The sequence below is a fragment of the Scardinius erythrophthalmus genome (genome assembly GCF_964197995.2).
Source record: "Scardinius erythrophthalmus genome assembly, chromosome: 1".
Taxonomy (NCBI): domain Eukaryota; kingdom Metazoa; phylum Chordata; class Actinopteri; order Cypriniformes; family Leuciscidae; genus Scardinius; species Scardinius erythrophthalmus.
The window spans coordinates 66,283,240-66,305,474 of record NC_138221.1 but is presented as its reverse complement, the minus strand read 5'-3'; the positions used below and the strand labels follow the sequence as shown (position 1 = coordinate 66,305,474).

At 39.9% G+C, this 22,235-nt stretch overlaps 1 protein-coding gene across 2 annotated transcripts in view; it reads right to left on the bottom strand.

The window, feature by feature from the left end:
• Positions 1–755: 755 nt before the first annotated feature.
• usp36 (ubiquitin specific peptidase 36) overlaps positions 756–22,235 on the bottom strand; it is a 40,938-nt gene continuing 19,458 nt past the window's right edge. Inside the window, exons 11-21 of one of the 2 annotated variants that reach the window (XM_081381518.1) lie at positions 20,259–20,359; positions 20,035–20,170; positions 17,631–17,963; positions 16,310–16,516; positions 15,764–15,870; positions 7,313–7,951; positions 4,923–5,143; positions 4,279–4,464; positions 3,809–3,924; positions 3,439–3,573; positions 756–2,459 (exon numbers count right to left, since the gene is read on the bottom strand). In XM_081381518.1, the coding sequence (XP_081237644.1) occupies positions 3,442–3,573; positions 3,809–3,924; positions 4,279–4,464; positions 4,923–5,143; positions 7,313–7,951; positions 15,764–15,870; positions 16,310–16,516; positions 17,631–17,963; positions 20,035–20,170; positions 20,259–20,359 (2,178 nt within the window). In that variant the 3' untranslated portion in view covers positions 756–2,459; positions 3,439–3,441. Of the gene's footprint in view, positions 2,460–3,438; positions 3,574–3,808; positions 3,925–4,208; positions 4,465–4,922; positions 5,144–7,312; positions 7,952–15,763; positions 15,871–16,309; positions 16,517–17,630; positions 17,964–20,034; positions 20,171–20,258; positions 20,360–22,235 lie in introns of both variants that reach the window. The other variant, XR_014031274.1, reaches the window with a different exon arrangement.

Sequence of the window (22,235 nt, the reverse complement as noted above, 5' to 3'; positions counted from 1 at the left end):
ATATACATTTATTCATTCTTTTACTCATTTATTCATGTTTCATATTGTTATCATCAGTAAATAAAATATAATTATTTAATGCATGCATTAATTTATTGCTTGACTGAAAATTGAGATGTATTCACTTTGGCTGCAATTGTCTAGTGTGTATTCATGCATATCTATGTCATATGATAAAACAAATTACATTTTGCTTGTTTTACTAAAATATATAATTTTCATCAACATCAAGATATTTACAGATAGATTAATTAAACCTGTCGCTCATATATTTTAAGTTGTTGCGCTTGTGATAACATCATAGGTCACATGATAATGTCAACATGGAAGATGTCCCGAATCCCCCGAAGCACATTCACACTTAACGTGATCAGGCTATAAAGTACCTAGCGCTCGTTAAGTAAGTACTTATTGAAATGAAGTACCTACTCAGTAAGTATGCGGTTTCGAACACAGCCTCTATGTGTTAATGGTTCCCAAAGTTGCTCGGTTCAGACAAGTGTTCATTATAAATCAATACAGTAATCTTAACACATGGTATATTCGTAAACCATTTCAGTGTATCAGTATATTCACATTGAAATGTCCAAATGAGGATGTTAAAAAAAAATCATAAAAGTGCTACATGCAAATTGTGCATTATATCCAAAGTCTTCTGAAGCCATACGATAGCTTTGTATAAGAAGCTGATCCCAAGTCATGTTTTCTGTTTTTAGATTGACTTCAGAGCATTAAAGAAAACACAACCCAAAAACCAGCTTTTCACAAAAGTCACAACTTTATTGCACCAGGTATATCTATATTTATGTATTTGCAATACTGAATGACTTCTTTTCAGAAAAGGCATTAGATACAGAACCATCAATTCAAATATGACAAAGACACTGTTCTTCAGCGTCCAACCTCTTTGAAAATAACCTATCTCAAGTGAATTTCTAAGAGAATACAGACATCCTACAGAACGCATAGGGAAGTCTTTGTCTGGCTCCTGAACAAGACCTCAGAGCAGTCTTTCAAACACATATCTATTGTTTTATTAGAACTTCCCATTTACAATTCCACAGACCTTAAATACATTAGGCTTCCGTTTAGCAATGTGCATTTTAACATGTTTCAATAAGTATAATTCGCAATATGTTCTATTCATTTTTAAAAATTAAACCAAGGCAACTTTTCTAAAACCCAAGGAGTCGTGAAAGGGATGGTGTTTAACAACAAGAACGACTGGAGGGGGTCACAGAGAGCACAAGGTAAGACTGTACAATGTTCTAAATAGGAAAGCGTCAACATTGGTTTACTCCTATGACAGCTCTTCAGTGGATAAGCATGTACATCATCATTTTGACCCAATGCACCGTTAACAGACGTGGAACATGACAGGGTGTTTACAGCTCACAGAGATGATGTTTGGACCAGCTTTTGGAGAGTCTTTCCCTGGACTAGAGCATCCATGGGATTGCTGTTGTTGCATAGAGAGTAGAAAAGAGGATGGGACACGCTAAATCAAAGACAAGGGGACACTCCGATAATTCAGGAATTCACCCCACCTGGCAAAACACAGTGGTTTGTGTTAAGGCCCATGTTTTTTTTTTAGCTCACATGGATGAAATGTATTGCATTGTTGTATGCAGCACTGTGCATAAAAGACCACGTCGTCTGACTGGAAATGGTGACGTTTTGGGAAATCTGAAGAGATGCTTTATAGAGACAGCGGAAATTCCCACAAGAGACTCGTTTCACTTCAAAAATGTTATTGAATAGAGTTCTGTTTGATGAAAAAAAAAAAAAAAAACACTGCAAAAGTTGGGGAGGATGGGCTAGTATTCAAGCAGGCAAGACATGAAAATATACAATCACAAGCAATAAATGTATTGCAATGTAAGACACCAGGGCCGTGTGCCTGTGGCAAACTAAAAGGCAACACAGGCAAAGAACTGCCTAATAGTGACCGGCTCAAATATGAAAAAGTAAAATAATCAAGTGAGCAAAAGTTCCCTAATGGGAACAATGATGTTATTTGTTGAGTCCAGACAAATTATGCTTAAAACCATTGGAGGGAGGGGCTTAATTTTCCTGTTTCTCCTCTCGACAGAAGCCCTCAGATCACGCGTCATTGGCCATTACAGCCCGAATGATCGCCAAGTCTCGCCTCGATAAAACTGGCCCTGGTGAACATCTGTTCTTATTACAATAAGAATAACTGAGACCATCAAAGGTTAACAGGGTGCCGACTCTACAGTGTGCCACATCTGCTATGATTTGAAGATCATAATGGCACCCTTAGTGGCGTATATTTTGGATTTCAGACGGTGACTAAAGCCTCAGCCTCATCGCTTTATTTCACAGTACTGCTGCATTCTGGGTGGACTTCAGAGGAATCTGAGACAGATCCGACTGCTGCTGATCCAATAAGGCAACTGGTCTGGTCAGGGGAAACACACGGGATCCGCATTTCAAAACTGCAGAAAGACAGTGAAAGGGCTCGTTACAAACAGATAAGAACATTCTTGTTATTCTCCAAGTTCCCACTAATGGCTATGATCAATTTATATATTATATATATATAAAAAAAGTAATCCTGAAATTTTAAGTAAAAGGTAAAGTAAAGGTAAAGGTAAAGGTAAAGTAAAACAATTTTAAGTGCCTATTAGTAAAGACAAAGAGTTTGCTTTAAATTGGAATGGTTTAAAATCGCAAGACTTAAAGACATGCAAATGATAAACTTTAGTTGCGATGACACACTGGGCTGAATGGACACACACAATAATGTCAAAATGGCCGTCATGTGGAGTATTCATGTAAACGCAGCCAGTTACGTCTCAAGTGAAAGTAAACAGTTGGGTGTAAACCGGATGTGCATCAGTATAATGGATGTGTGTTTGCTCTTAAAGTGACAGCAGCCTAATAAACCTGCTGCTTTGTCATTAATGTGACTAGGCAAAATTTTATTTTTTATATTTAATTATTTAATTTCTGTACTAATTCTAACTACATGTTAAAAAAACTATTGTACCTGAAAAACTTAGATTTAAAGCATAATTATATTTTAATAATTAATATTTAATTAATAATCTAATTCATATTTTTGTCCTGTTGTTTGTAATTTGCTGCTTTTTTCTTATTTTTAATAACAGAAATTAGATAAAAACACACAAAATAACTATATTGTGATATATATTGTTATCGTGAAATAAAATCCCATATCGGGAAAAAAATTTTTCGTAGAGGTCAAGACACCTCTACTTGACTAGTGTCTGCAGTGTCATTAATGTGATTGGCCAAGTTGAGAGACCACTGTTTGAGCCATTTTTTATTTATGTTTTCATCAAAGAGATTGAAAATGTTTAACAGAAGTAAAACGGTAATTCTTTTTGTTCTTTGATAAATTTTTAATGTAAATTTAAGTCAAATCAAACATTAAAATGTGACAAATTTCACCTTTCAGTGGCGATAGCCCAGACTGCTCCGCCTGCCTCCCGGCGTGACCGACCACATGTTACGACGCTCTTGGATCTTCTGGAAGACGTTTCCATTCCTCCTCTTCTCCTTTTTGTATTTTTTCATTTTCTTCACCTAATCGAGAGGGAAATGAAATGACTCAGTTTATTGTGCTGTACTAGGTAATAAATAAAACACTGTGCACAGTATACATACATTTTGTTAAATAAAAAAAAAGAAAAAGTAGTAAAATATTCCACCGACTAGCAGTCTAAGATGCAACCATAGTCATTTCCAGTCAAAATGAGTTTCCTGGTGTAAGTAATGCTCAAAAATATTGAAATATTGAAGTCCAAGTTGTAGTCCTCACTTTTCCACTGTCAAACTCCCTGTCCCACTCGTCAAGGACAGTGTCGTTTTTGGCATCGCGTACGTCTTCTCTGGCGTCTCTGCTGATGGCCGACGGATCTCCATCCCAACTGAGAACTGGAGGAGGAAATTATTCAAAACACTGTCAATATTTCAGGTCATGCTAAGAATTCAAGCATAGGTGCAACAGGACTATGATCTTAATTCCTCCCAAAAACTGCTTCATAAGAAAAGAAAGGTAAATTTAATAATTCAACTGCCAAGTACTTATTGTTTTTCCCATCTGAACAACGAAACAAGCACACACTGTCCAATTGAAATGCATCAGAACAGAAACAGAAATTGCCCATTAGCATTTGAGATATAGATAAACATGTTAAGATTCAGAAATAAATCCTAACCTCTCCAACTGTCAGGAAAGCTGAGAAGTTTTGCACACAAGGTTCGGTTGACTTCTGACCGACAACTCACCCTCAGTTCCATAGGCTTTATCTGAGGAGTTCTTGAGGAGCTCCTCCACAACATCACAGCTTTTCTTGCCATCCCAGCCAATAGGAGCGGAGCACGAGCCTTTCCTCGACACGCCCTCGGCTTCCTGAAGGCTCTGCTTGCGCTTGTAGCCGTCCTGAACCTGGCTGTCCCAAACGAACACTGCAGCTGTTACAGAAAGGCCCAGAAGGTTAACTCTGAAATATGTCAGATATTGGTACACACCAAGAACCAAAGCCACTTAAAAAACTAAGTGTGTTCAGGTGTACAGTTCACAGTTTTGAAGTCCATTATGAATGTAATTCAGCCTAAAGTAAATAGTAAAGGGTGATGGATTGATGTGCTTCAAGCAGAGGAGCAAAAGCTTGTCCTGACAAAAACTTGCATTCTTTAAATCTTTTTGCAGTGCATAAGTGTCTTTTCGTCCTTTTGGTTTTGTGGTGAAATATGACTTGGATGAATATAAGCCCATCAAGCAAAAACACCCTAGCTTTTAGAAGTAAAGACCTAATAAAACCAAAAGCTTGATCAATAATAAGGGAAATGTTTGTTTCCACTAATCAATACCATCTAAAACACTAAAACCCCTCATGTCTATGATCTTACGGCAGCGAGTGTATTTATACCTGTATTGGGTTTACTAGGTTTCTCCGTATCCGTATTTCCCATCTGACTAGGAGACTCGTCTCCATTGGTCTCTCGAAGATCCCTGTGAAGTTCTTCTTCATTCCTCGGCTTCTCCTCCTCTTCTCTGAAGTCTTTGTGTTTCCTCTTTTTCTTCTTCTTCCTGGTCTCTTCTAGGTCCTTTGTCTTCGAGTTTGTACCACCAACCTCTTTTACAACAGCACTGGATGAAAAGAAGCCATTTACCAGGTTAAATGAAGGTAGATGTACTGTACTTAAATGATATGCACATTCAAAGAGAAACGATATTAAACAGGAATTTAGAAACCACTGTAATTTTTTAAACAATGGTGCGGACTTAAACTACAAAATAAGTCATACAATAAAAGTTTAAAATGCCTTTTGGTTGGGTGCAAAGTTGTAGCAAAATTTGTGTAAAGCCCATTCGATTTTGATAAATACAGCCAATCAAATTGCTTGTGTCAATGGAGTACATTTTAAACACTGTCAAATCATGCACATTAGAAAGTTTCAGCTTTGTCCAATGTCTGTGCTACTTCACTTCAGAAGTTATAAATGAGTGATGAAATGAGTACTAGGGGGTGTAACGATACCCTACATATCGCAATACTGAACTCACGATACTCCAAAACATTTGTTAAAAGGTTAACAAAAAATTAACTCTTGATTCAAATGCTAAATTTGGTATTACATTGGGGTTGGAAATGAATAGGCTTGGACACCCAAAGCACAGGACAATAGAGACACCCGGAATAAAAATATTCATGATTCTGAAGCTGAAAAACAGAATTATTTTAGACGAATATGCTTTAACTCTGTCAGTGACTAGATATATGGGACGACAGCTCTCGATCAGTGGTGTAGTGGTAAAAAAAGAGGTGTGTAAACTATAAATTCTGGTGGACCACGATGTGGTCACCCGGTAAGGTGGGCCACTGCCTACCGGTGTATGTGTATCCTGATGACATCGCTATAGGCTACCAAGGGTATCACTGGTTGTTCCCTCATCATAGGTCACACAATCACTATTCTATTCATACATTAATCTAAGTTCTTGTTAAAGAGTCTCAGGAAGGAATAAATCTATAAAGTTTACTAAATGAAAAAACAGAGAAAACTAAATTTTTTAAGAGAGATAGAGAGGGAGGCTTATATCCAGGGCTTCCAATGCAATGCACTTGTGCATAATGATTAGGGATTTGGGATTATTTTCATAGTCGATTAATCTGTTGAATATTTCCTAGATTAATTGATTAGTTGTTTGGTCTATCAGAAAAATGTGGCTCAGTGTTTCCCTATAGCCTAGAGGGAAAAGTCTTTAACCTGACGCAGGCTTGATTCCCTCTGAATCTCTTGTACAGTTGGGTTTCGACATGCTCCCTACATTAAACCAGCTGCCTGTAATGAATTTAAAAAAAAAATCACTTTTTTGCATCGTTTTAATGATTTCCTGTTGCGGCTGCGATCAAGTTTCATTCTCGCGCAGCTTGTTTAGTAACTTAACGAGCGTGTGTTTTCTGTTCCGTGTGTGTGTGTGTGTGTGTATGTGTCGCCGCGCTGCGCTCTCTGCTCAATATTCCGCTCCGTGTTTGCGCTGCGCGTTCTGCTCTCGTTAACGGCCCAAATGCTCGAATCATGTATGCTACCGATCGGCGATCACGCACTGGAAAAGCAAAGTCTGCTCAAATAACGTGAAATTTAGAGGTGGATAAACGCAATTTAGAAGTGGATAAACGCAATTTAGAGGTGGGTAAACGCTATTTCCGAATTTTGGGAGGTGCGTAAACGGCGTTTACGTGCGTTTAGCCTCCACTACATCCCTGGTCTCGATCTGTGGTTAGAAGCAAAGTTTCTTGTTTGCAAGACATGTGGACTTAATAAATCCTCATCTTGAGCAAAATAAGCAAACTGACATTCAGTGCAACCTGTGTCTTTAATTTATAATACATACAAATGTCATTTACATCTTTTAGTTTGTCAAGAGATTTAAAGTGTTATAGTGCGCATGTGCAAAAGTACTCTGGTACGTAAGAACGAGCCTATGATTGAATCTGGAAATAAAGCAAAATAACTGAGGAAAAATGAGAAATATTCTCAGAATTTATAGCAAAACATCTAGCATTAATTCAGTCTCAAACAGACTCATTAAAATAAGTAATTACTCCTACAGCTGCGTGACCTCATTAACCAACATGGTCGAACGACCAATTTGCGATAATATGGTTTTGGGAAACATGACTAGCTAGTTGATTTCTTCAACGATGCATTGTGCTATGATAGTGAAGCAGCGAGTTACGCATTTGTACGGGAAACACACGAGTCCCTGATCGGACTCAACGGCTTTGATTAAACTTTTCAATAACCAGCTTACCACTTTGAGACTGTGGCTCCATTGCTGAGCTCTTCCAGCGGCTCCGGGAGTTTGTGTTTCTTCTTCTTCTTCTTTGGGACGGGGTCAAGCGGAGGCACTGACTGAGGTTCGGTCTGACAATTCTCCGCTGCTTTAGACGACTTGATCTCATTTCCCTTGGCTTCTGAGGTGATGCTCCAAGTTTCTCCGAGACACCAGTCCTCATCTTGATGGGGCTCGAGATGAGACGGCACACACTCCCTCTGGACCTCAAGACCATCTTCCTCCAGCTCTCGTTTCCTCTTCTTCTTCTTCCTCTTCTTCTGCCTGTGTTCAGTACTTGGCTTTGGTTCTTCTGGGGGTGAGGCTTTAGGGGCGTCCTGCTCTACTTCCGAATGTCGTCGTTTTAGTTTATTTTTCTTCTTTTTTAGCGTGGGACTGGCGAGCTCCTGGGGGAGTCCTGTAGATGAGGCAGACAGGATCATCTCGCTCTGGATTGGTTTGTGTGTACGGGCCGGCTGGGGCTGAACGCCATTGGTCTGTGTGTAGAGAGCATGAGCGGGCGGCCTCAGAGTGGAGGAGGGCTGTTTAAGGGGACTTGAATCTTTAGGAAGGCGAGTTGAAGGTGGAGACTGCAGGTTGAGCGAATGAGTTGAAAATCTGGAGCAAAGGATAGAAACACTTTAATTGTTAGACATTGAGATGACAGATGTACTTCGTATTTTATTTTACTATCGACTTGTTAATGTTACGAATAAGGGTAGAACTCCTTTTAAAAGGTATACATGTGAATTAAACGTGACACAATGGCCTTCATCATCACAGTATGCTAATGCCTATCTAGCACAAGGGGATTTCATCAATATGCTGATGGAGGACTGTTGGGACACTCCAGGCAGAGGACGGTTCTGTCTTCACAGGACATGCTTTTCAACTACATACTGTTTATTTACTAGTGTGTTCTAATATGTAACTAGATGTACCGCATCGCGGTACAAAATATGACCGCCGCTCAGGCCTGCACTGGCTTTCCACAAAAATAAATGACGTGGAGTAATTTGGCTGTATTGCGTGTTTATGTATATACCTAAAAAAAGTAATAGTATGTGCATGTCTGTCTGTGTGTGTGTGTGTGTGTGTGTGTGTGTGTGTTTATGTGTGTGTGTTTGTGTCTGTGTGTGTGTGTGTGTGTGTGTGTCTGTGCGTGTATGTATGTGTGCGTACGTACATGTGTGCGCGTGTGTGTTTGTGTGTGTGTGTCTGTGCATGTGGATTTGTATGTGTGTGTATGGGTGTGTGTCTGTGCGTGTGGATGTCAGTGTGTGTGCATGCTTGCGTTTGTTTGTATTCCTGCATGTGTGTGTGTGACAGTATCATCCTAAACCAGCAACCCTTCGCTCAACAGCACCATCTACAGGCCGATGAGTGTACAGTCACTAAATGTGCACATAAATGAATTTATTTTATACCCCCCCCATGGATGAAATTCTACAAAACTTAGCAGAGGATACCCCCAGAGGATGTCAAGTTAATCATACACATGAAATATGGTGCAGTTCTGAACATCTCCACTGAAGATAGGGGCGATTAAAGCAGAATAATATTGCATTTTCATTTTTTATGGGAGGGGCGCAAATCACAAATGAGTGATTATGGGCTAGGTTGATGTGGGCCCTTAAGAGCAACATACCATAAAAATTTCTTCATCCTCGGTGCCACGGTTCAGGTAGTTATTTAGGAAAAACTGCATTTTTTTGGGTTTGGGGGGCCCAGCGCGGGGGGGGAGTGGCCCCCGGGGACCAAACGAAATTTTTCCGTAGAAGTGTAGTGGGGCTACATGCCCACCAAATTTCATGTTCCCCGGTGCTTCGGTGTCCCTGGTATCGTTGACGAAAAATTTACGGGGGCCCCAGCGCGGGGGGGGAAGTGGCCCCCGGGGACCAAACGAAATTTTTCCGTAAAAGTCTAGTAGACCAACATACCATAAAAATTTCTTCATCCTCGGTGCCACGGTTCAGGTAGTTATTTAGGAAAAACTGCATTTTTTTGGTTTTTGGGGGGCCCAGCGCGGGGGGGAGTGGCCCCCGGGGACCAAACGAAATTTTTCCGTAGAAGTGTAGTGGGGCTACATGCCCACCAAATTTCATGTTCCCCGGTGCTTCGGTGTCCCTGGTATCGTTGACGAAAAATTTACGGGGGCCCCAGCGCGGGGGGGGGGGGGGGGGAGTGGCCCCCGGGGACCAAACGAAATTTTTCCGTAGAAGTCTAGTGGGGCTACATGCCCACCAAATTTCATGTTCCCCGGTGTTTCGGTGTCCCTGGTATCGTTGACGAAAAATTTACGGGGGCCCCAGCGCGGGGGGGGAAGTGGCCCCCGGGGACCAAACGAAATTTTTCCGTAAAAGTCTAGTAGACCAACATACCATAAAAATTTCTTCATCCTCGGTGCCACGGTTCAGGTAGTTATTTAGGAAAAACTGCATTTTTTTGGGTTTGGGAGTGGCCCCTGGGGACCAAACGAAATTTTTCCTTAGAAGTCTAGTGGGGCTACATGCCCACCAAATTTCATGTTCCCCGGTGCTTCGGTGTCCCTGGTATCGTTGACGAAAAATTCAGTAAGGTGACGGGAAAAAAAAAAAAAAAAACTTTGACAATCCCTATATGACCGCTTTCGCTAGCTACGCTAGCGGCGGTCATAATTATGCCATGTTTGGTCTCATCTGACAGCTTATAAACTGAACGGTGGTGAACTTAGAGATTTTAAAGTATCCTATTCAAGGTACTATTGCTTAAACATGTATTGAGGAGAATATGTTAATGTTCTTCTCCCCCTCTTGATCTCCACCCATTTTGCCTCATCTTTTGGTTTCGGTGTTGGTATTCCTCTCATGTTTAACAATGCTTTGCTCAGGGTATAAGAAGGAAAGGTAACTGTTGATCTCTTGGAGAAAGGCTTTAACCCCTACCACTCCCGCACACACTGGTGCGTAACCTCATACTGAGAAGTTTTTATGGCCTTGTCTGCACAACAGTGCATTATTTGTTACAACTAAGTTTTCTATACAGAATGTTGTTCCATTCTACTGTCTGTATATTTAAACATGTGACTTAATTTAAAGGCTTTGAGAATCTTTCCTTTTATCACTGATAATGTTTAAAGCTAAAGTGATTATAATTTTCGTTATCTAAAAGTGATTATAACTTTCATTATCTAAACGTTCAGGTTAAATCCTATGTTTTCCTATCAGTTCTAAGAAAGACCTTTGCATTTAAAGAATAAGAGGTCAAAGAATAACAACAACTTTAATGGAGTCAGATTAATTATATTGGAGTCAGATAAATATTTGAATTATACACACCATTATTGGTTCAAAATAGCAGCGTAAGCTTCCAGCCTTACAAGCAGGGCTTGGCATTGACAAATGTCACAATTTTATTAGATTTCGATTTAATGATTAATTGGCACATATCAGGTACACTACAGGTTATTTTAATGTTAACTAATGCTGTAAACTATACAGTTGGTAGATTACTATAATATCACAGCAAAAATGTACTGATTTGTATAGGCTACTTACATTTATATTGCACAACTTTTTTTATAATAATGTTCTAAATAACGTTTTAATGGCAATAATGTTTCTAATTGTTATTTGAAATGCAAACATTTAAATAGTGGCTGTCAAAAAAAAAAAGACGAATATATTCAAAAATATATTAAACACTGAAAAATAGGCTAAATAAAAATACAATGAATATGCAATATAGAGTATATATATTTGTCAAAATGCTCGTCTCTACAATTTATTGTTCTTGGACATTGATTGGCTCTTCTGAGGTAAATGTAATGATTTAAGTTGTATTATATCTTTTAACACCTGATGTTCATTCATGTTTATTTCATACTAACTAGTATAAATTGTTTGAATTTCATAAAATTTTCAAATTGATAAACAGAACACCGCTCGGGTTCAGATCAGGGGGGCCGTTCCTCCCAATCACGCCCCTCCAGGTGTCACTGTCGCTGCCCACGTGGGCCCACGTCCCCCAGTAGAACGACGGAGTCCCCAGTTGGAGCACTTTCCAGCACCCCTCCCAGAGACCCCAAGATAGCCGGGTACTCTGCACTGCCGTTCGACCCATAGGCGCACACAACAGTGAGAGACCTATCCCCGACCCGAAGGCGCAGGGAAGCGACTCTCTCGTTCACTGGGGTGAACTCCAACACATGGCGGCTGAGCTGGGGGGCTATAAGCAAACCCACACCAGCCCGCCGCCTCTCACCATGGGCAACTCCAGAGTGGTAAAGAGTCCATCCTCTCTCCAGGAGTGTGGTTCCAGAGCCCAAGCCGTACGTGGAGGTGATCCCGACTATCTCTAGTCGGTACCTCTCAACCTCCCGCACAATCTGAGGATCCTTCCCCGCCAGAGAGGTGACGTTCCACGTCCCTAGAGCTAGTTTCCGTGTCCAGGGATCGGGTTGTCGAGGCCCCCGCCTTCGACTGCCACCCGATCCACTTTGCACCGGCCAACTCCAGGGTGGGGCCCCGGCTGCGCCATGCCGGGCGACGTCGTGGTCCTTGTTTCAGTCATAAAGGGTTTATGAACCGCTATTAGTCTGACCCGTCACCTAGGACCTGTTTGCCTTGGGAGACCCTACCAGGGGCATATAGGCCCAGACAACTTAGCTCCTAGGATCGTTCGGGTACTCAAACCCCTCCACCAGGTAAGGTGGAAGTTCAAGGAGGGGCAAATTCTGTCAATGTCCGAGCAGTGTTCAGTTATTGGACTTCTGTGCTAGTTACAGTTTGTCCATAACAAACACCATGTTCAAGCATAAGGGTGTCCATCAGTGCACATGGCACCAGGACACCCTAGGCCTGAGATCAATGACCGACTTTGTGGTCGTCTCATCCGAACTCTGGCCGTATGTCTTGGACACTCGGGTGAAGAGAGGGGCTAGAAGAACGCGTTCAGCAGGCGTAATGATATGACGCAGCGCCTGAAAATAGGTCTAATAGGTTAGATAAACTTAGTCCTTGATCTTAAATGGAAGTTACTGAGCTGGGGACTATTTTCAGGCGCTGCGTCATATCATTACGCCTGCTGGACCCATGGTACGGCAGTAAAGTTTCTTGATTATTACGCAGGAATGAGAGTATAGTTCCTAGCCATATCAGCCTAGAAAATCGCAACTTTACATTTTCCGTCGGTCTTAGTACACAATGTAACTACAGAAGAGTCAAGTTTTAAATAGGAAAAATATCTAAACTCTTTGGTCATTTTTTTGAGAGAGATGCTAATGGTCTTGACCGATTCAATGATCTATGCTAAGCTATGCTAAAAGTGGTACCGCCAGACCCGGAGATCGGCTGAATGGATTCGAAAACGGTAAAACTCAACTGCTTAACTCTGGGGGCAGGGCTCCAGACTAACTTTTTTTATTAGGAACGCTGTAGCCCCTGACTTAAAATTTTAGGAGCGCAAGCAGAAAATTTAGGGGCACACCTTAAATCACCTTGCAATGCAATTATTCACATTTTCCCCCAAAATAACTGTATTACTGACAAATGCTTTGATAATAAATAGCCTTAACGTACAGAAATTACAATGTGCAGTTTTATTTTAAAGTTCACAGGGCTCCACACTAACATTTGAAGGCAGCAGCATTAAGTTATACAGAAAGTATTTGGTAGCACTGCGGGATGACAAAGCACTGAGCTTAATTTGAGGTGTATAGATAAAGTTAACTTTAATTATTATCATTCATAATGTCTTAATATTAATTCAAAAGCAAAATGAGTGACAAAACAGATATTAGGGAGTGAAAATAGCCAATAAGCGTCCTCTACAGCTATGTTTACAATAGTAATTTAATCTTTATCTTTTTTTTTTTTTAAATAAGTGTGAGTTTTCCTACTTCTTGAAACTTTTAGTTTTATAAATAGGGACAATCTTTAAAGGATGAACAAAAATGTTTTGTCAACACATTAAAAATAACATTTAAATATGATATTATAGTTTTGAAGTGCTAGAAAAAGATGTGTAGGCTACTGTTATAACCACAGTATACCATAGTTACAGTTAGTGTTACTACATTAAATCCATGGTGAATGTTGCTGATCTGTGGACCTAAAGCCTTCTATAACTTGTTCGTTCATGGCACGATGTTTCTCCTGTTTTCCACGTCAGCGCTGTTTGATATGATATGGTTTATAACAGAGAATTCTGCGTCAAATCTTTCTCACTGAACGCAACTCGCAGCAATGTTATTAATTCTGTCGCGAACTCAATGGATTTCTTCACTGGATCTCCACGATGTAACTGGTTCGCGTGTTCGCGATCGGCCCGCGACTGGCGAGAGGAGCTCTGCGCTGTCTATTATTGGTTCGAACTATTAAACGGTCTGTGAAGCACTTTCCACTTTCATTTTGTTTTTATTTATTAACATGTCACGGCATACTCTATGCTTGAGGCTGAGAATGTGTCTAACTAGCGTATTGTGTTTAAACTGCAACATTCGCAGCTCATGGAGTTCGTCTCCTTACAGTAGGCTACCTCTCAACCAGCTGAATTCTCGCAGACAGTCTTCCCGAAAATAGTGGGTTCAGGCCTTTATCACCTTACAAACCTCTGACTCTGAATCATCATCATCCGACTGTGTCTAGGGCCCTATAAAATCCGTTTTATTTTTTCCCAAATTCCGTTTTTTCCGTTTTAATTTTTGCAAATTCCGTTTTTTCCGTTTTAATTTTTGGGAATTCAGTTTTTTTTTTACCCTTTACTGTTATTTTAGTCGTAAAAAGAGTGTGTTTAATGTTAATGATTAAAATGTACACAAATAAAATAGGAATGACCCTAAATTTATTGAGGTAACAAACAAAATTCTCGTTTTAAGAGGTGTTAAATGTGGTTTGGTTTGTTTACTTTAGTGAATGTATTAGGCTAACTAACATGAACCACGAGCAATACATTTGTTACTGTATTTATTAATCTTTGTTAATCTTAGTTAACCCTAACCCTGCATTTTTATTATGTTACTTCACACAGTGCATTAAGCTAACTAATGTTAATAAATACAACTTTTCATTTAAATAATGTAGGCTACTAAATGGTGAAATTAACATTAATAAAGATTAATAAATGCTGTAGAAGTGCACTTTATTAAGAGTTAATGTTAACTGATCTAGTTAACTAGAGTTTAATAAATAGAACCTTATTGTAAAGTGTTACTGATTTTGTTATACACCGAACCGATTCAGTGTTGGACAGATCAGTTGTTTTAACCATTCATTAAAGTGAATTGGTTCAAAGGAGTCATTAGTTCGCGAATCGGACGTATCATTAGCAGACTTGTACGCGTTGTGTGATTATCCCGGCAGTTAGGACATCGCACAAGATTTGTCACCAACACAGAAAACATTTCATCATTGGATAGGTTTTGTTTAGTTTATTGAAAGTGTTTTTTATGTCAGCTGAATGGGCGGAACGCTTTTCAGAGAAGAAGGCAAGGTAAAAAAGTATTTTTTTTGCACAATTCACACCCAGCGGTAGCCTAATTCAGGAAGAAAAAAAATATCCGAATACTCCACGTGAAACTTCGTTCTTCCGATCTTTTACCATTGTGTCAATTCTCAATTGATTTAGATTAATAAGCGCGAGGGAGTGAGAGAGAGCAAGACAGTTTGAAGACGCGCGCGCGACCGGGCCTCGCTCTCTGCTCGTTCTTTCAGTAATATGCGATTTTCCTCAGACATACGTTTTTCTCCCACACAAAAACAGAATTTTATTCCAAATATCTAAAATTCCGCGAAATTCCGCGTTGACACTAGATTCCGCGTTAATTTGCCAATTCCGCGATTCCGTCCGCGATTCCGTGATCGCGGAAATTATAGGGCCCTATGTGTCTGTCTGTGACATTGATATTTGTCTCCGTCTCCTTCCCACAGACGTTTACGCGCGCTCGATTATCTCTAGGACCCTCCCCCTCCACACATTAGCCAGTTACAGTGGCCATTCCCTATTCTTCTCACACTCATTTGCCTGCCACAAATTCCGGATTCATTGACGCGCCCCTTCCACGTTTAGTGAAAAAAAAAGAATTTTTTTTTTTTACTGTTCGCACATGTGCAACTGGATGTGAAATTCAGTCGCACACTCTCAAAATTTGGTCGCAAAATGCGACCATTTGGTCGCAGTCTGGAGCCCTGGGTGGAGTTGTAAAATGAGCCTATTTCCAAAAAAAGTGGAGTATCCCTTTAATCAAACTAATTCCGTAACTTTTGCAAACCACATCCAACCAATTCCAATTGGACAAAATCAAGCCCCGCCCAACATTTGTTCATTTGAGAAGCCGCTTCACTTAGATATATGCATTACAATAAGGAAGAAAAGACGACGGCAACTTCCGTTTCATGCTGACTTTGACTGGAATCTGCTCTAAGCTCTACATATCAGGGAGAGAGTGTGTACCTGTGGTGCGGGTGAGTTGAGGCCTGGCTGAGAAGGTCACTGGACAGATGAAGAGATGAAGGGGGCGGAGCCTCAGTGCTGCTGCTCGGGCTCTGCCGGGGACTGGCCTGCAGTTATTGACATAAATAAAAACTTTGTGGTCTAAAAAAAATATAAAATAAAAAAACATAGCCATGAAACGTGACAATGACAAAGGGACCCATATGGGGGAAGAAATCATCAAAATCAAACCAAAAAAGAAGGAAATAAAAAAACAGTAGGAAGGGGGAAGGGAAAAGAAAGTGTAGCAGAGAAGAATTAGAAATTGTTAGAAATAAAAAAAACAAAATAAATTTTTAAAAGGACAGCAGTGCAGACTGCGAACCGACAAAACAGACATGAGCTGAGAAGTAAACGTATTATTATTACAGATTATAGGCCGTTATGAGCAAAGTCTTTCAACATCTGTTCGATTACGAGAAATGAAGTGGACAAACATGGGAAGGCAAACAAACAAGCAGTCTTGAGCGCCACCGGCAGATGAAACAAGGGTGGATTGAGACTGACCTTCTTGGCGGACAGGGCGAGTCGTTTGGCGGGCGGGGGGGACATGGTGCTGACGGCCTCTGACGTGACGTTGGTCAGAGCCTGGGGTTTGAGCTTCAGCACCTTCTGCTCCTCTGAGTTCACACGCTCTGTGCTCTTAGCCGGAGACGACAGGGCGTTCACACCAGACGAGCCGCCAACAGGCGCGCTCCTCGTGCCAATAGACTCCTGAGAGAGAGAGAGAACACACACCACAGGTGAGAGGAACATCAAACTGCGCTCATAATGTGAATACTCAATGAATATGTCGTGTTGACTAAACGAGGGGAAACATCTTCAGACTTGAAGTTGGTATGCAGCGGAAAACGTGACTTCTGTTTACACAAGTATACTAGGGCTGCACGATATATAAAACCGATATCGCGATATGGCTTAGTGCAATTGTCAAACTGCTCAGGCTGTGATTGCGCTAGCACTGGTTTCAGAGTGAAGCGTGGCATTTACACACCTGATAGCATGAGCTGAATGCATGTAAATGAACACGGTGCTGAGCTTCACTCTGAAATATCTTTATTTGCTAGCAACCCGTCAAAATGAGTTAGCCTACTGTTTGAAAACGAAGGAATTAAGACATTAATATAGTACTTATGATTGTTTCTCGATTTTTATTTTACAGTACTATTACAATATATTTCTTTAAATTTTGCTTAATATTTTTAATAATAAATCACAATAAAACCATAATTATTATTCTAGTCATAGTGAATTGGTAAAAAACAGTGGAAAACACCCAATTTTTCAACACTAGCAAAAATGTGATGTAGGATTTACTTAAAAAAATTCACTCAATTAAAAAGAAATGGCAAATAATGCATTGAAATAAAATGAAATTAAGTTTAAATACTGAAATAATTTTTTTGCAAAATGTTCTCAAAAAAATCTTTATTTACAATTTCAAAATTATTATTTTTTATTAGCATGAAGCTTTTCCTAAATCGTTCAGCCCTCAAATAAGTTTGCCATTAAAAAGTCTTCTGGGTAAAAAGTATTTTTTCGACTTTATTATTATTATTATTATTTTTATTTTCTATGCAGATGCAACAATCACCCCACTCACTGTAGAATGATTAACTCTTTCCAAATACAGCTGCTATTCAAGTCATCTGGTGAAACTTCCTGTATGTTTTAAATGATCAGAAAAAAAAAAAAAATTCACAATGTCAGTTCTCTCCAATATCGTGCAGCCCACGTCATCACACCGAAACTCTGGCAGGACTGTCAGTTCACTTTGCTGGACTAACTCCACCACTAAACCAGCACACACAGGTCGACGGGGACTTACTTTCGACTCCGAGGTGTCTGCCGAGGAGCTGTCAGACAGGGATTTGAGTGAGGTAGATGATGGCAGGCCTCGGCCCTCGCTGTTGGGTTTGGGGAGGCCGTTGGATGGAGCAGGGGTGCTGCTGCGGGACTGAGGCTGAGGTATGGGCTTCTTCACTTTCTTAAAGGACTCCTCGATCAGTGTGGGTCCACTGGACAGCTTGGGCAGGGCGTGAGACGTGCCTGTACCATTAGACATCTTCGGCGATTGGATCCCTGAACAGTTCCTGGCGACTGGAACACCAAGACCTCCATCCACAGACTGGATTTTTCTCAGCTGAGCCGGATCAAGCTTCTGGAGGAGGAAAAATACGATTTTTTTTTTAATGTTATGTTAGCATGTTGCTGTGCAGATGCAATGCTTCTCAAACAGTGGTTCCCAAGTGTGTGGTTCCCCACCAGTAGAGTTGTCAAAAAGTACTAAAAGTTAAAAATGTGTCGATACCAGCATTTTGAGCGCTTTTAAATGGATTCTTAAATGCCTCTGATTGGCCATTGTGTTCAGGCGCTCAACATATAGGTCTGTGATTGGTCGGTATTTATCCCCTGGCCAGGTTAAATTTACTGCTTAAAGGGGTGGTAAAACACCTTTTTTCGAAGGCTTGATTGTGTTTGTGGGGTGCACTGTAACGTGTTCATGCTTCGTTTTTTTAAATTCGCATTATTTTTCACATATTTAACCATTATTCTACACTGCTCTGTCCCTCCTTGTAAAAACGGTCGGATGATTTCCTGGTTCTAAGAAGCCCCGCCCTCAAAAATACGCAATGGGCTTCTTCTGGATCCTCTTCTAACCAGATTGGTTAGCTGGCCCAGTGTGTTGTGATTCGCTAACCGCCAAGTGCACGTTGTTTCGGAAACGCCCCTTACCCTCACCGGTAGTTTGTGCTTCAGTAAACAACGGCGTTAATATTCCCATACCAGTTTGAGCCCGAATCAGACCCAGAGAATGTTAGTGGAGAGGATCGAGCAGAACCTGTTCAAGAACGGCTGTTAAAGGACGTTTCAGAAAGGTATGTGTTTTTTTTTTTTAAAGACTGCAGATCTATTGTGATCGCTATATTACTTTTGTATATTTAAAACGAGGATTGTAGCTAAATATCTGTCGCCAGAACTATTAACCCAATACAAACACTAAACATCGGCTTTACAACAGTAGCCAAATCAAACACAAACCATGTTTAGCATGCCTGTAGATAAACAATACATAAAAGCTATAATCAAAGAATAATTTACAGTGATCACATAAACGACAACAACCACGAACATTCCAAGTTCGCTGCGCTGGTGATATTAAACAGAAGTTTGTAGGCTATGTGTTTGTCGGATAAGTATGAATTAACGTTAGCATTTAACAAACTGGTTTGTGGAGACAAACAGCGTTGTCCTTCGTTTACTTCCTCGCTACAATGTACAATTAACAATACGAACTATTACAGAAAACTCATCAACGAAAAAATCATGCTTACATGTTGTGGCTCGTAAACAGCTTCTGTTTTTAAAGTTGGAACTGCTCGATCTTTCAGGACAAGCCGTTGTGTGAATCCTGCATTGTAACTCGTGTAGATTGAGGAAGCTTTCCTCCGGAAAATGTGCAGCATAGAGAGCGACATTATTATAATTTTGAGGGACCGAGTTAAAAATAAATTGTAACCGTCCTTAGGAAGACTGAACAAAGTGGACCTGCAATCTGGGTGAAAATAACAGCGTTTCGACGGCATAGCGGCAAAGACTCTCTACTACCACAACAACTCTTCTCCAAAGCAACATAAAATGGCATCGCCCCCTCTATGTATTGTGTTCCCAGAGGAGGGGTTTATGTAAATGTTGGGCTTAGTGATGTCAGCAAGCCCACAGGAATGTCGTGTAGTCCTTCTCAGCCGTTTCTGTAGTTCTTAGAAATTGATTCTTTAAAAGCAAATATCTCCCTTTGCTTTAAACTTTGAACGTTGTAACTTTGCAGATGTTGTTTATGCTCAAACAGCAACATCACACACTAACTAAAGTTAGAAAAGTGAAATCGTGTTTTACCACCCCTTTAATCTTTAATGTTGTGGGCCGATTTTTCTGCTGGAGGTCCTGGACATCTTGTTCAGACACATGGCATCATGGATTCTATCAAATTTCATTCATTCATTGATCCTTATACGACCTTCTAGGGTCATAAGTCTGGAGCCTGACCCAGTTTCTTAGGCCAGAGGCAGGGGAAAGCCCCCTGGACAGATGGCCAGTCCATGCATGTTTGACCCGTTTATAAAGTTTGGGAGTAAAGGGGGGTTTGGGACAAGGTGCATCCTTCAGTGTAAATCAGTGGGATTTTGTTTAGTGATTCCTTTATGTTTTTAGATGGTGTCACACATGCCTACCTTTGTAACCTGTGGTGAAGACAAAGGTCCATTGAATGTGCTCTTCTTCGGCTGCTCCGGTGTCATGTTAGTTCTCCCAGAGTGCACCATGTTTTGCTTTGTATTTGAAGCCTCTGTATTTTTCTTTTCAGGGATCCTACAACACAAAAGATGTAACTGTAATAATGAAGCATATCTACTGGCTACTGAAATATGAACAGCAGATAAAAGAGCATAAGTATTACCTCAGGTAAAAGAGGACATAGGCCTGCTGATTAAGGACAACCTTGATGTTACTGGAATGCACCATTGAGTCGTTCATCTGGTACCACTGCCCATTACTGGCCTATCAAAGGACATTGGCACCAGAATATTAACCAAACAAATTAAAAATGAAGATGACAACATGATCAACTTTTCCCCCAATGGACTAGTTATCTATCACATGTATCAACAACGCATTGTCTCTCACCTAGCTCTTTGTGTCTTTTGATCAATGATTATTTGTGTGTAACTGGGGACTTCTGAGATTCTAGTCATCTATCAAAGGTTTCATGCTCACCATATTAAAATACTGAAGTCATCTGTGGTCATTTTAGTAAAGTCAGCAGCTATAACTGTTTTTAATCGCAACCGCTACAATTGATTTACCTTTATTTTACCAGGAAGCCTCATTGAGAATAAAATCTCTTTTACAATGAAGTCTTCTTAACTCTTCCGGGCCACCGGCGTGATCAAGTCACATGACCAGTTTAAGACGTCGAAGCATAAAAACAGTCACGTTGAGCGCTGCTGTCCACTTCTGTCGAAAGTGCTGGCTTGAAAATCTATTCTGTGTCTTGTGTTGATAGACCAAGTAAAAAAACGGAAAATGTAAACTTTATATATATATATAAAAAAAAAATAGACGTGTTCGTAAAAGAACGCAAGATGGGATGTGACAGGCGTTGCATTTATTTTAATAACTTCGTCGGTTTTTGTCATAAAACAAAACGGAGAAAAATGTGTGAATCTGCTGACTCTGCACTTCAGGCTTCACATTTTAGGGAGTGGAGGAGGAGACAACTGAGCAAAGAAACAAAATGGAAAGGAGGGAGATTGACGGAGTAGACAAAGAGAGACATATATATATAGAGAGAGAGAGCTATTATTGCTAGTTTTTGGAAGAGTTTGAGTAGATTTTGAGAGTAGTTTAGGAGTAGTGTAGATAGTTTAGGAGTAGTTTAAGATGTATAGTTGTATGTATAGTTTGATTTTGTGTTCATTTTACCTTTTGTATGGTATATTTGCACTATTTAGGAACCCCTCTTACTCAAGGAATGAAAGCCCTGTAATGTAGCGGTCTGTGTAATTGTACATGAAGTGTTTTGTAGTCTATTGCCACACCTGCTTTTTGCTGTATATAGTTTGATTTGACCTTTTTTTATGTTGTATTTGCACTAATTGGGAACCCTCATATTCTGGGAATGCAAGGCCTTAAATATAGCTCTCTGTATAATTGTGTGTAATTTTTAAACTGATTTAAAAAGTGCCAAAGCTAAAAAGAAATAAAAATGCCTATGGCTTTACCCGCTTTTTTTTTTTTAAATCTTTTTTTTTGTATATAACTTAATTATATCTGAATTATACCTGTATATGTTGACATTTACAACTTGTGTTTACATTTTAAACCTTTTAAAATGCTACATTGAGCATGTTTGTGTTTTTTGTAGTAAAAAAGCTGTAATTTTTCTATTCGGATTTTGTGTTTTTTATGTGATTTTGGGTATGTTGATACATGAAAGTGAAAAACTAATTGTCTGGTCATATAGGTGATGTTGTGCTGAAAAAAATGATACCAAACATTGGTATGGTAAACATTTGTTTATGTCGCAAAATAAAAATAAAAAAAGCAATCAAAAACAGCCAAAACAGCCCAAGACTCCAAAGAGTTAACTTGCATTGGTACAAAAACATAAAGACTTCGAAAATAGAGCCGGTAGATTGACAGCAGTGAAAGGTACAGTTTAGCAATTATTATACAAAAGACTTGACCACTCAATGCTGTGATTGGCCAATCAGAATCAATTTTCCAGAGAGCAATAACCAATAATAGTGACAGATTAGCAAGTATTAACACATGTAAAATTTTACATTTATACACATTATTCTGTGTGTTATATTACCTTGGCATTAAATTTCAGAAAACTAGAGTGTTTCTAATTAGTGTTGTCACGATACCA